The sequence below is a fragment of the Pseudophryne corroboree genome, chromosome 1, assembly GCF_028390025.1.
Source record: "Pseudophryne corroboree isolate aPseCor3 chromosome 1, aPseCor3.hap2, whole genome shotgun sequence".
Classification (NCBI taxonomy): Eukaryota; Metazoa; Chordata; class Amphibia; order Anura; family Myobatrachidae; genus Pseudophryne; species Pseudophryne corroboree.
This window is the reverse complement of record NC_086444.1, coordinates 832,794,910-832,809,666: the sequence shown is the minus strand read 5'-3', so window position 1 is coordinate 832,809,666 and position 14,757 is coordinate 832,794,910. Positions and strand designations below refer to the sequence as shown.

The 14,757-nt window shown below is 42.2% G+C and overlaps 1 protein-coding gene and 1 long non-coding RNA gene across 12 annotated transcripts in view; one reads left to right on the top strand and one right to left on the bottom strand.

The window, feature by feature from the left end:
* Positions 1-14,757, bottom strand: part of LOC134911739 (UDP-glucuronosyltransferase 2A2-like) — a 240,192-nt gene that overhangs the window by 13,659 nt on the left and 211,776 nt on the right. For all 11 annotated transcript variants that reach the window (XM_063919810.1, XM_063919806.1, XM_063919826.1 and 8 more), the window contains one exon: positions 11,823-12,042. In XM_063919810.1, coding sequence (XP_063775880.1) covers positions 11,823-12,042 — 220 coding nt within the window. The remainder of the gene's footprint in view (positions 1-11,822; positions 12,043-14,757) is intronic.
* On the top strand, positions 7,545-8,632 carry LOC134911840 (uncharacterized). The gene is made up of 4 exons (XR_010176893.1): positions 7,545-7,661; positions 7,871-7,993; positions 8,203-8,325; positions 8,560-8,632. It is a non-coding gene; the product is annotated as an uncharacterized LOC134911840 (long non-coding RNA).

The window sequence follows — 14,757 nt, the reverse complement described above, 5'->3', positions numbered from 1 at the left end:
CCAGTCTCCAAGGCCAGATAAATAGAGCGTAGAGTTTCCATTCGAAAATTGGAGACCCTCACATACTTGTTCAAGGACTTGAGATTGAGAATAGGCCGCGAGGACCCGTTCGGTTTCGGGACTAGAAACAGCGGTGAATAATACCCGTTGTCTCTCTGAGCTAGAGGCACCTGTACTACCACTCCTGTGTCCAGGAGGGACTGTACCACCGAATGAAGCGTTGTTGCCTTCACCAGATCCGATGGGACGTCTGTCAGGCAAAATCGATGAGGGTGAGGATTCTTGAAGGATACGGCGTAACCTCGAGTGACGACTTCCCGCACCCAGGCATCTGAAGTGGTCTTCAACCATTCCTGGGCAAACCCTAGAAGTTAGCCCCCCACCTTGGGATCCCCCAGAGGGAGGCCCGCCCCGTCATTCGGCAGGCTTGTCTGTTTTTGAAGCAGGCTGATGGGCAGCCCAGGCTGTCTTAGGTCTGGGCTTGGCAGGTTTGGAAGCACAAGCTTGTTTCTGGTACGCCTGACCTTTTGCTTTTCCTGGAGGACGAAAGAGCTGAGGGAAAGTAGTTTTAACCTTCGGCGCAGAAGGTTCCGTACTTGGTAGGCAAGCTGTTTTAGCAGATGTCAAGTCATCCACAATCTTATTGAGGTCTTCTCCGAAAAGAATGTCTCCCTTAAAAGGGAGCACCTCCAGGGTTTTCTTAGAATCCATGTCTGCAGTCCAGGATCTCAACCAAAGGATACGCCGAGCCACGATGGACATAGTAGCAGCCTTGGCCGCCAGCACCCCGGCTTCAGAAGCCGCCTCCTTAAGGTAATGAGAAGCCGTGGTGATATATGAGAGACATTGTCTAGCATGATCAGAAGTATTAGAAGGTAGCTCCGCCTCAAGCTCCTGAGCCCATGCTTCAACAGCTTCAGCAGCCTATGTTGCTGCAATGGTTGTCCTATGCACAGCCCCTGTTAGGGTGTAAATCGCCTTTAAACAACCCTCCACACGTCTATCCGTCGGTTCCTTCAGAGAGGTGATGGTAGTCACTGGCAGAGCTGAGGAAACCACTAGCCTCGCCACCTGAGAATCCACAGGTGGAGGAGTTTCCCAATTTTTACATAGCTCCGCAGAGAGAGGATAGCGAGCCAACAGTCTCTTATGTGGTGTGAACTTTGTTCCTGGATTTTCCCAGGATTCCTGACGTATGTCAGCCAGGTGTTGAGAATGAGGTAAAACTTGTTTAACCACTTTCTTACATTTAAATCTGTCCGGATTTTTTGAAACAACCTCAGGCTCGGGTTCATCCGAAACTTGAAGAATCAGCCTAATAGCCTCAATCAAATCAGGGACATCCACCTGTGACCGTCTTCCCCATCTGAAATATCTGAGTCAGTGTCCGTGGGGTCAGTATATGTGCCATTCTCATCAGAGGAGGTATCAGGAACAGTGGTGGATTGTGAGGAAGTAGCGGCCCGTTTGGAAGACGTCTTAGTCTTAGGAGGGAGAGAGTGAGACTTCTTTTTAGATGGTGATTGGTTCAAGTGCTGTAACGGAGATTATATCTGATCTGCCCATGGCGGATTAACTGTAGGGACCATAAATTGCTGCACTGTCATAGGAGGTCCCATAGGGGGCGTAAGCTTAGTTACCAGCATATTTAATAACGTGGAGAAGGTAGCCCATGGTGGGTCATTGTGGACCCCCATAGCCACAACTCCACTGGGGGTAAGGAACCCCCTGAACCTGAACTCTCTGCGGCCATGTTTTCCTCAAAAGTGTCTGCAGCGTTACCTCCACGCAATGTGGGATCAGCCCCAGTTCCGTTGCCCCTTGTAGCTGACATAATGATAAGCTCAATATCAGGCAACCCAGTACAATATCAGGCAACCCGGTACAATATTAGCAGCACTATATCTAGCAAGAACTCCCAGTGTAGTGTATCAGCACAAACCGGGAATCCAACAGATATATGGTGACTATAAATCACATAGAAAAATACACAGTAAGTATATCTTGTGAAACACCTATATTAGTTAATAAGAACCAAAAAATGACTGTTTTGCGCTAAAATACTAAATGGTGCATATATGAATGAAAACTCCTGTATAATATATAACCATCTGATTTATTTATTCAATACAAAATACATATATATATATAAAGATTGGGTAACATTCTGCTTTTACTATATAGAATTCATGTGTACAAGTCATCAAATGCTTTTCCTAATTGCTATAACAATGGAAATCACCTGGTATATATTACCACATGTAGTATGAATACTTATGCACACTCTAGATAGTATCCAATCTTAAGTATACATCTTTCATAAAAAAAGTGCAATTTAACTTTAAAATGTTATCCATATAGATATTGTAGAAACAACTGTGTTTAAAGATGCTGTCCCAAATTGTGGTTACCACTCATATGCTGTAGTTTCGCACCTGGGTGCTTCCTCAAAGAGTAAAGTTTACTCTTTGAGGAAGCACCCAGGTGCGAAACTAGTTAGAGGGAGAATTTGCTGATCATTCTACAAATTCCTACAACTGATGGTGGTCTGGTCCATAAGCTGGGAACCAATGATGGGCAAACGTGACTCCTTAAATCAGAAACCGCCGGCTGGGTCTTCTGCAACGAGGACGTGGTTACCACTCATATGCTGTATGCACACAGCTTATTGTTCCATGATATATGTTTCTTAAAATGGTATAAAAACTTTTGCACACTCGTATGCTTTTCAGTTTTAAGGTGCAGTCTCTTGTATATACAAGCAGTGGCACTAAGTATGGTGTCCCACGTTATGTGCAAACGACCCTGAGAGCACTTGTCCCGTAATGTGATTGCTGCTTATGTGCCGTGTATGGCAGCTTACCACTGCAGCCCAACTGGCTGTTTTGCGGGATCTTGCGCTGCACTCAGCGGTGTGTGGTGCTGTCTCTCACCCATCTACGTCCGCTCAACAGAGCACGGGAAGCTGGAGCCGCTTGTATACCGACGGCTGTGCAGATCTGACTCTCCCCGTCAGCTGGTTGGCCACGTCCTCGTTGCAGAAGACCCAGCCGGCGGTTTCTGATTTAAGGAGTCACGTTTGCCCATCCTTGGTTCCCAGCTTATGGACCAGATCACCATCAGTTGTAGGAATTTGTAGAATGATCAGCAAATTCTCCCTCTAACTAGTTTCGCACCTGGGTGCTTCCTCAAAGAGTAAACTTTACTCTTTGAGGAAGCACCCAGATGCGAAACTACAGCATATGAGTGGTAACCACAATTTGGGACAGCGTCTTTAAACACAGTTGTTTCTACAATATCTATATGGATAACATTTTAAAGTTAAATTGCACTTTTTTTATGAAAGATGTATACTTAAGATTGGATACTATCTAGAGTGTGCATAAGTATTCATACTACATGTGGTAATATATATCAGGTGTTTTCCATTGTTATAGCAATTAGGAAAAGCATTTGATGACTTGTACACATGAATTCTATATAGTAAAAGCAGAACGTTACCCAATCTCATACCTCCCAACATGACCCTCTCCAGGAGGGACAGAATGCTCTGCTCCTGCACTTACCTCTTAATTTATGATTGCCATCACCTGTGCTGAAACACCTTTATTATCCATTAACCTGTTCAACACAGGTGCCGGCAATCATAGACAAAGGGAAAAGTCCAGAAGCAGAGCATTGTGTCCCTCCTGGAGAGGGTCATGTTGGGAGGTATGCAATGTTTTTTTATATATATAGTTTATACGTAACCTCACAGTTCAAAGGCATTTTCTGAAGAACCCGTGTTTAGAATACTCTACATCAAAAAAATCTCGACCATTGGTAGCCCCACCTTCACGCTTTTACCCTGTGGAATCTAGGGGGAGCTATATGGACATATTTTTCGACTCCGTCAAAGACGATTTTCGGAAAATTAAAGTCCGTAACACTAGATTTGTGAATAATCTTAATCCACAGGAGAAACATGCCCTTAAATCTTTGAGAAAAGATGAAGAGACCATCATTAAACAGGCAGACAAAGGTGGAGCAGTGGTGGTTCAGGATGAACAGAGGTACATGGCTGAATCAGCCAAGATCTTGCTGGATGAAACCACTTATTTACTTATAAGTGAAAACCCTTCAAGGGAATTTTCGGAGTAGCTTAATGTACTCCTCAATAGAGGGTTAAAGGAGGGGTGTATCTGTATTGAGGAATACAATTATTTGCTCGTGAGGTTCCCAACTATACCCATCTTTTATCATATCCCAAAAGTTCATAAAAATAAGGATAATCCACCAGGACGACCAATAGTCGCTGGTGTAAACTCTCTGACTGCAAATCTATCACACTATGTGGATCTCAAATTACAATCATATGTATTGTTAAATAAATCTTACTTGAAGGACTCCACTTCTTTACTGCATTTATTGAAGGATCATTTGTGGACCACTGAGATGTCCTGGTTATCTATAGACGTACAAGCCCTGTATTCCTACATCCCCCATGATAAGGGAATGGAGGCTATTCGGGAAACTCTGACCATTCACCAAGGAGTTGAAGAGAGAGATTATCTTCTTACTGGACTGTATAAAGTTCATTTTAGAGCATAATTTCTTCGAATATGATGGTAACTACTATCTCCAAACACAGGGGACGGCGATGGGGGCGAAATTTGCCCCATCGCACGCGAATCTATTCATGAACTTGTGGGAAGTGAACTTCATATATGGTTCTGGATTCGAGGAAAATATAATTCTGTATAAACGCTATATAGATGATATATTGATCATTTGGCTTGAAGAACCGGAAAAAATGGCTGAATTCATTCGACATATTAATGATAATAACTATAATTTACGTTTCACTCATAAAACAGATCCTGTGAAAATTGATTTTTTAGATCTTGAATTGATCGGGACCCCAGGAGAATTGATTCAATCTAGAACCCACTTTAAAACTGTTGATGCGAATAGTTTAATTCCCTCCACAAGCTGTCACCTTCCTGCTTGGAAGAATGGGGTACCTTATTCCCAATTTCTCAGAGTTAGACGCAACTGTAGTGATTTACAAGATTACTGGACACAATCTAAGTTACTGATGGACCGTTTCATCGAAAGGGGCTATGACCTTCCCTCGATAGAGGATGCGAGACAAAAAGCATCTGTCAGGAATCGTGACGATCTTTTAGTGCCTAAACCTAAGAAAGTTAACACCCAACAATATAGACCTTTCCTCACGCAGTACAACAGAGAGAACCATTTGGTAAGGAAGGTACTGGACCGTCATTGGGGAATTCTGAAAAAAGACCCCATTTTAGGCCCCCACTTACCCACTAAACCGCATCTCATTTTTCGAAAAGCCAGAAACTTAAAGAGTGTCCTTGCTCCTAGTAGGTTTCAGAATAAAAAGAAATCAGATTTGGGTAATTCAAACTTTTTGGCGAATAAAAGGCCTGGTTGTGTACCCTGCAATAAATGCATTTGTTGCAAATTCCAAGATCGGATTAAATTCAGTTTTAAATTTGATAATGGAAGGTTATACACACTTGAACGGGCGGTCACTTGTACCACAGATTATGTGGTATACAAAATTACATGTAGTTGTGGCTTGAGTTATGTGGGAAATACTAAAAGGCAGCATAAAATTCGCATTCAAGAACATATGCGTAACATTAAAAATAAGGTCAAGACCCATAGTTTACCTCGGCATTACGCCGACAAACACAAGTCAGAAATTCTCCCATCAAATTTCAGCTTTACTGTACTTGAACATGTTGAGGAACCCGTTAGAGGAGAAAATAGAGACCTGATTCTCTCCAAAAGAGAAAGTTTTTGGATATATACGATGAATACCATGAACCCTTAGGGCTTAAATGAAGGGATTGATATTATTCCTTTTTTAGGTCAGTAATAAAGTATAGAGCTAGGTGCGTTACTGGGTATAGGAATTTGGTTATGGTTTTCTATTCAAAATCCATTATTAGAGACATTGGAATGTAACTTTTTTGTAATTTTTTTGTGATTTGTAAATGAAGGAATATAGGAACCAATTTCAGATTTATTAGTTGTATATGCTATAGCTTATGATATGCCATAGGTATTTTTTACATGTGTACTTGAGTGCACTGTAGGTAGAAGGTAAGGTAAATAAATATATAAAATTATATAAAAATAAACTAAAATTAAGTATTAATCACAATTACTCTCATTTTGGTTAGAAGTCTAAGTGTTAGGTTGATGAGATTAATTTAGGTGGGTATCTATTAGATAATTGAGCCCACTTATAATGGCCCTCACGATTAGTTTTTGTGGTTGAGTATTTTAACTATATGTATATAATTGTGGGATTTGATAGAAAAATATGGCACCTAGGTGTAGATGATTAGCATTAATAATTATTGGATTTAATTGAGCAGTAGTAATATCTGAGGTCAGTTGCTCCGTTTGAACAATTATTGGACACCAGTAGAATAGTAATAGGACGGAGGTGGAACGCAAATGCGTTCCACCGTCTATAGGAAGTCCCGTTGCATGCTAATGATGCTGAAGTGATAGCAGTGACGCGCAGTGATGCGCCTCACCGGAAGTTCTCGGCTGCTGGAACGCGGGCGGAGCATGTAGGTGGGATATCTCGCCGGAAACCCCCTCCCCTAGTGTGGCACATAGGAGTAAGTTCAGATTGACGGGAAGCGGCCGGACCCAGTGGAACGCAATACCGGAAGTCCTGAGCCACGAATGGAACGCATGACTGGAAGTACTGTGTCGCAAATGGAACGCACACCGCTAGTACGGCCTGTTTATCCCTTTTATCCATAAGGTTTTTTGGGGCCCATTAAGGAGGTTCAATATAGATTAAGAACCCCTTAGTTATATCTCTCACTCTCCTCCACCAGGTTATATATTAGGCTGTTAATCATTGAAATAGCTTAGGAACCAATAGGATTGGTACAGGAAATGAGGTCATCTTAGAAGGTATATAAATTCAGAGACCTGAGCTCTATCACAGTCAGTGGCGTAAGTTCGTCCCAGTTGCCCGGAGGCAAGATAAATATTGGTGCCCCCCTATTTCCTATATTAAGATAACTATATGCGTGTATGTGTGCGCGTGTGTGTGTGTGTGTGTGTGTGTGTGTGTGTGTGTGTGTGTGTGTGTATGGAGTGTTCTGAAAAAAATGGATATACTGTATTTATACATTTAATATGTCTTTTATTTTAAATCATACAATTCTTAGCAGTCATACCCAGGATTAGAACCCATGACCTGTTACACTAACAGCAGACACTTTACTGATGGAGTTATTTGCTCCTGTAGAGGAAGCATGAGAATTCTAACTAAATGAAGTTACGTGTACTTGTCAGAGAAGTATCTTCATATAGTTAAAATTCTCATATTTTCTATACAGGGGCAACAGCTTCATTAGTAAGGTGTCTGCTTCCAGTGTAATAGGATGTGGTTTCTAATCCTGGGTGTGACACTTGTAAAATGTGTATATTCAGTATAATAAAGAGGGTGTGATTTGCAGCTATCAATTAACTTAATTAAATTCAATGGTGTCACAGAATGTGAGGAGAGGTGCCCCCTTCAGAGCAGGAGCCCGGCGGCAGATGACTCCGTTGCCTCCCAGAGTTCTGCCTCTGATCACAGTTATCCACTGGACTCTGTGAGGAGCACTTATATCTCTGTAAGTAATATATAAAGTCTTTGGTTCCATTATTCTCATATTTTCTATACAGGGGCAACAGCTTCATTAGTAAGGTGTCTGCTTCCAGTGTAATAGGATGTGGTTTCTAATCCTGGGTGTGACACTTGTAAAATGTGTATATTCAGTATAATAAAGAGGGTGTGATTTGCAGCTATCAATTAACTTAATTAAATTCAATGGTGTCACAGAATGTGAGGAGAGGTGCCCCCCTTCAGAGCAGGAGCCCGGCGGCAGATGACTCCGTTGCCTCCCAGAGTTCTGCCTCTGATCACAGTTATCCACTGGACTCTGTGAGGAGCACTTATATCTCTGTAAGTAATATATAAAGTCTTTGGTTCCATTATTCTCATATTTTCTATACAGGGGCAACAGCTTCATTAGTAAGGTGTCTGCTTCCAGTGTAATAGGATGTGGTTTCTAATCCTGGGTGTGACACTTGTAAAATGTGTATATTCAGTATAATAAAGAGGGTGTGATTTGCAGCTATCAATTAACTTAATTAAATTCAATGGTGTCACAGAATGTGAGGAGAGGTGCCCCCCTTCAGAGCAGGAGCCCGGCGGCAGATGACTCCGTTGCCTCCCAGAGTTCTGCCTCTGATCACAGTTATCCACTGGACTCTGTGAGGAGCACTTATATCTCTGTAAGTAATATATAAAGTCTTTGGTTCCATTATTCCTTCATAATGTAAAACTATGCCTGTATTAATGTTTCTTATGGTATAAATATATTTTAAATAGATTCGATGTTTTTTAAACATGAGTATTAATAATAGCCTTTAAGTTTGTAACCATACTCCTTTGGGACTTAGATACAAGAGATTCTGGTACTAATCAGGTATCTAAAGATAGATAATGGCAACTATATGTTTTTTTAGGCGTTTCAGCCCTTATACACTATAAGAGGAAATTGCTTCATTTTTGCACGTCCAGTGCTATTTAATACTGCATGAAATTTTGGTATGTATTTAATACTTTTTACACTTCACTGTGGTGAATTATATGAAATGGGTTCTTTTCCCTTACATTGTATTTATTAGATTTTATTATTTTTATAGGTCTGTTCCTAAATTCTTGATCAGACCCAGACCTCATGCCTGACCTTTTTTGGTCTTTTTAAGGATAATCCTTTTGTCTTGAGTTTTTTTACTCCGACATATACTGGTATGTATTCTTTTCTGATTATTTAGCACCACTCATCCTCACATACCTATTTCTCCAACTCTGGCACTCATTAAATCTACGTATTGGTTTTTAGATTCATCAAAATAATTATTCACAGCGATGTTTTCACTCTTTCAAGCTACTATAATCATGTTGTATCTAACCGATTGGTATGTATGGCTATCTTCTGTTTTTGTTATGTCTAGTACCATAACTGTACTTTGTATGGTCTAGTTATTGTATTTTATTATCTAGATTCAATACCCCTGAGGAAGTCCCACGGGACGAAACGCGTTCAGATTGACGTTCTGATATACTGTCGAAGTTACAGCAACAAGGGATTACATCCATAATAGCTGTTAAGGTGTTGAATTCATCATGTTAATGAGCAATTTGGAAATGAATCAATTTGTTCTGAGTCTGTTAATACATTTTTTAATTATTCTGTTTTATTAATTATTTAGATAGTGATTGGTGGTGTTCAATAATATCCCCTTATACTTAGCCACCTCTGATCTTGCTTTGTATTTGTTATTTATTGGACTTTAGCTAACAGAAAGTCCTTCAAGAGGGGCTGCTTGTGTTATTATTTAGTGCAATTTGGGAATCTTGTCTATATATATATATATATATATAAAAAAAAAAATATATATATATATATATATATATATATAATATTTTTTTTTTATTGAATAAAAAAATCAGATGGTTATATATTATACAGGAGTTTTCATTCATATATGCACTATTTAGTATTTTAGCGCAAAACAGTCATTTTTTGGTTCTTTGGTTTGCTTTAATTTCTTAGGTGGAGATCTGTGGCTCTTCATCATCACTAATTAAAATAGCTGTGTGCACACAGACACAGCTGGACTGTTTTTTTGCAGCTCATAGTATAAAAACTAATTGAATTTATACAATTTAAAAACATACAGCGCCTGAAGTGTGATTTTTGGAGTTCTATATTAGTTAATAAATCTGACGCAATTAGCCCCCTCAGGTTACAGAATATAGGTGTAGCAGGCTGAGTGAAATACACAAAATGGCAACCATGCAGCAGCTACACGCACACACACATAAAGTCACAATGTACAATGCAGAAGTTTTATAACACAATAAGACTGCACTGGACTAGCAATACAAAGTAATACTCAGTATAACTATATACATATATGAACAGGAGATATAGCAAAACACAGTTAAACTGTGGATGTATGGGGGTAATTCTGAGTTGATCGCAGCAGGAACTTTGTTAGCAGTTGGGCAAAACCAAGGCCCTCGTTCTGAGTTGTTCGCTCGCTAGCTGCTTTTAGCAACATTGCACACGCTAGGCTGCTGCCCTCTGGGAGTGTATCTTAGCTTAGTAGAATAGCGAACAAAAGATTAGTAGAACTGCTAATAAATATTTTCAAGCAGTTTCTGAGTAGCTCCAGAACTACTCCTAGATTGCGATCAGCTCAGTCCGTTTAGTTCCTGGTTTGACGTCACAAACACGCCCTGCGTTCGGCCAGCCACTCCCCCGTTTCTCCAGACACTCCCGCATTTTTCCCTGACACGCCTGCGTTTTTTAGCACACTCCTGGAAAACACTCAGTTACCACCCAGAAACGCCCCTTTCCTGTCAATCATTCACCGATCAGCAGTGCGACTGAAAAGCGCTGCAGGATCCACAGCAAATCTACTAAGTTTTTAGTTAAATAACTAAGTGCATGCGCCCTGCGTGCCTTGCGCATGCGCATTTAGCAACAAATCGCAGCATAGCGAAAATCGGGAACGAGCGAACAACTCGGAATGACCACCTATATGCACTCTTTCTTAACGAACACTGTCCACTGACAGGTAGAATACTAAAGTGTCCTGTAAAATGCACAGCGCTGACGTGCAGGCGGCTTTACAGAGGAGGATTTGCCCAAGCAGTCCCAGGAACAGAGCAGCTCTGTGTAATGGCGGCTGACAGGGAGTGAGGGAGAGAAATATGCAGCTCCAGGGCAGGAACATTTGCCTAAATGGCGCCCTGAGGGCTGGGGGAGGGGCTACAGGTCATGCCTTATTCCCCTTGCTAGCTTCCCCACCGGGCTCTGCGGGCTGTAAATAAATGGTTTTAGAGAGAAAACCAGGTTGTGCCCAGTGTCCCGATGACTAGTGGAGTGGCTGCCCCTTACAGTGTCCACACCAGCGCGCACGGCCCGCTTCCCACCGGCCGCGCCGGATCGCGATTACAGCGGGCCAAAGAGACCCCTTACCTCCCCCTGTTTGCGGCCATGCAATCCAAGAGACAGCGGCGAGTGTGTGACTGACACAGAAGAACACCGGAGCCTCCGCTGTAGTTACTCGGCAACCAGAGTATACAGCGCCGCTGGTGGAGTGATGGAGCTGCAGCAGGGAATGTCTGACTGACATCTAACACTGCTGCAGCCCTTGAAGGCGTCTTTTCTTCTGAAAATAGCTTTCTTAGGGCTGCCTGAGCAGCCCCCCTGTTGTATGCCTGCTTACTGCATGGCACCAACTTACAAACTGAGCTCCTGTGCACGGAGGCGGGGTTATAGAGAAGGCAGCGCTGTGCATCTTGGGAACAGTCGAAGCTTTGAGCCTGTTGGTGCCTCGGATCAAGATCCTACTCTACACCCCCAATGTTATTCCTTGTGGAGCCCAGTGTGCCCCGCAGCAGAAATATATTATAACAGATTAGGGGCCAGATGTACTAAGCCTTGAAAAGTGATACATTTCACAGTGATAAAGTAGGAGCCAATCAGCTCCTAACTGCCATGTCACAGTCTAGGTTTGAAAAATGACAGGAGCTGGTTGGTTGGTACTTTATCACCGTGAAATTGATAACTTTTTAAGGCTTAGTACATCTGGCCATAGGTCTGAAGCATGTAGACCAGCAGTTGAATCAGGGCAGCTGAGATTAACCGAATAGAAAACAGATTTTTTTTTTTATATACAATAAAATTATAAAATGAAAATAAGGATCTTACGTGGGATTCTTTAGGACTGTGTTAACGGCATCTAATAAGTCTTGGGTTTGCATTTTGTTTATGTCCAGCATTACTGCCATGCCCTTTGTCTTCATGTGGATAATATTATCTGGCTGATCTGCAAAGAGCGGTATTCCCACCATAGGGACTCCATGATATATGGCTTCATATATTCCATTAGTTCCACCATGAGTAATGAAAGCTTTGGTCTTGGCATGGCCTAAAATAAAACATAAAATTATAGTAATATTTAGACAGGTGAGAAAATCATACGCAGATTTCTGCCTTTACAAAAAGATCACTGCTATAAATACTGCAGCAAAAATTGATGATATTGACAAATCACTGTTCATTACTGTGACAATGAGGGCATTGCAGAGATAAAAAAAAACTTCCTTAATAACAAATCAACTAATGCTATATGAACTGTTGTTTGTTTTTTTTGTAAATGTAATGTCATTGAGAGCAGGTAACCTGATGGCCCTTTTGTTAGGTTTTGTTATACTGTGGTTTTAATTTCATTTAGGAAGCCTGAGGTGGCCTGGTGTAGGTTATCATTATGTACACTCATTATAGCATCCCGTGAGAGGAAGGCAATTACCTGTGCATACCATGTGCCCCAGTGGGAAGCAGATTGTTGAAGAAACTTCACTCCCCCCGTCACTCCCCCCCCCCCCCCCCGCAGTCGGGCAGCTCGGCGGCGGCTTGTTAAATGTGTAGGGCCCTTTAGTCTACATATAGATTACTTGAAGATGCTTCACCTGAACCAAAGCAGTGGGAGATATTCAAATAGTCATCTAACCACCAGGTGTGACAACACATAAACAGAATTCAAAGACTTCACTATATTTGATCCATTTTCACATAAAATGTGTATTTCTATAACATCTAGAAGTTCACAAAATCATAGGAAAATTAGCCCGTATGCTGTAATTAGGGGGTAGCTTGGACTTATGGTTTGGGAGAAAATACGTATCTAACCAATCATACACCACAGTGCAGTCTCATTTACATTCATTTTATAGCTTAAATAATACAGATTCTATATTTCATGGACCTATTACAGAGGGGAAATAATGTAGTTATTTGTACTTAGGTTAAAAGTTGTATGGAAAAGTTTTTTGAGGATATACCAATATTCCAATGATCCAGCAATAAAAGAGCATACCCTCCAACATGACCCGCCCCACTAGGTACAAAATGCTCTGTTTCTGGACTTCCCTCTTAATTTATTATTGCCATCACCTGTGAAGATACAGCTTTCTTATCATTTAACTAGTTCAACACAGGTGATGGAAATCATAAATTAAGAGGGAAGTCCAGAATCAGAGCATTTTGTACCTAGTGGGGCGGGTCATGTTGGAGGGTCTGAAAGAGTAGTCACAGCCACATAGGTATGTACATAAAAGCTCAATAGAATATAAACCTAACGAGGACCTGAGCTGCTCTGTCCAGCTCTGGTGCTGTTGTCCATGATTCTGCTTGTCTCCAGGCTCCACCACCAGCCAGTCAGCAGCAGAGCAGATGTCTGCTGCCTGAGAGGAGGCTCAGGAGTCCGCCCCAACATCATACCTCCCAACATGACCCTCTCCAGGAGGGATACAATGCTCTGCTCCTGGACGTCCCTCTTACTGCATGATTCCCATCACCTGTGCTGAAACACTTTTCTTATCCATTCACCTGTTCAACACAGGTGCCGGCAATCATAAATTAAGAGGAAAGTCCAGAAGCAGAGCATTGTGTCCCTCCTGGAGAGGGTAATGCTGGTAGGTATGCACAGGCGTGGCGACAGGGGGGTACAAAGGGTACACCTGTCCCGGGCCCTGAGGATCAGAGGGGCCCCAAAGATGAGGGGCACAAAAATGGAGCAGTGGTGTCTAATATTCATTTTGAAATTGCTGGCTATGGCAGCCGCAGTTTAACTTGGTGGGCAAAAAAACAAACAAACTTCAAGCAGCATCTCTGTCCCTCCCCCCCCCCCCCCCCCCCCCCCCCCCCCCCCCCAAGGGATAGAGGGACAACTAACTGACAGTGCAGCAGCAACCTTAGTCTGTACTAAGAATATGGTGGTGGTGGTGGTGGTGGTGGTGGTTGTGGTAAGTCAAGTCACAGTACATTTTTATTATAATTCATTTTACATTGGGTGTGCCAAGTCCCTGTGGCAGTAAATGTGTTACAACCTGCACTGTATTACTGAGGTGGTGGGGTCATGGGCAAGAGGTTCGTGGGCACCAGGGAATGTTCTGCTGGGTGATCAGACTGGCACCCTCACCACACCCCAGTGCTGTTTCTGTCACAGCTCCAATTGTCACCAGTAAGAGGCACTTTCCGCTGCAGGTGTGGAGCCCACTGCAGCCGGTAGGTGATCCGAGCCCTGAAGTCAAGTGGCTTCAGCAGGGTGCCGGGGTTAAGGGGCAGCCCCAGAGTTATCAGTGTACCGGGCCCCAAAATTTCTGTTGCCGGCCCTGGGTATGCGACATGGAGGTGGATGGGGAGGGGGCATACAGCAGGCACAGCCAGGGGGTATAGGGGACAGGATGATGTGTGGATGGGCCCCCCGTCTCTTAAGTGCAGCGGGCCCCCTGACTGTTTTTTTCTGGCTATGGCTACAAATTCTGTGTTTGGTAGAGGAGTGTACTAATACAGTTTTATAGGCACGCTGAAGCTCAGAAGTGTGACAGCCTTTATCATGGTTATGTTAGCACTAAACTGGAAAAGAGTTATCTATAATATAAGTTAGTATTGACTAGGATTAATGTAGAAAAGATATTCCTTTTAATTTAACATATAATAAGATGCAGGCACTGGTTTGATTCCGTCAAGTCTGCCTTTATTTTTAAATTGGCGATCATTTAAAAGGCAAAGATGAAAACCAAAATTCTGGGTGTAAATTAACCTATATATTAATCTATATTGATGAGCTATGCAGGCATGT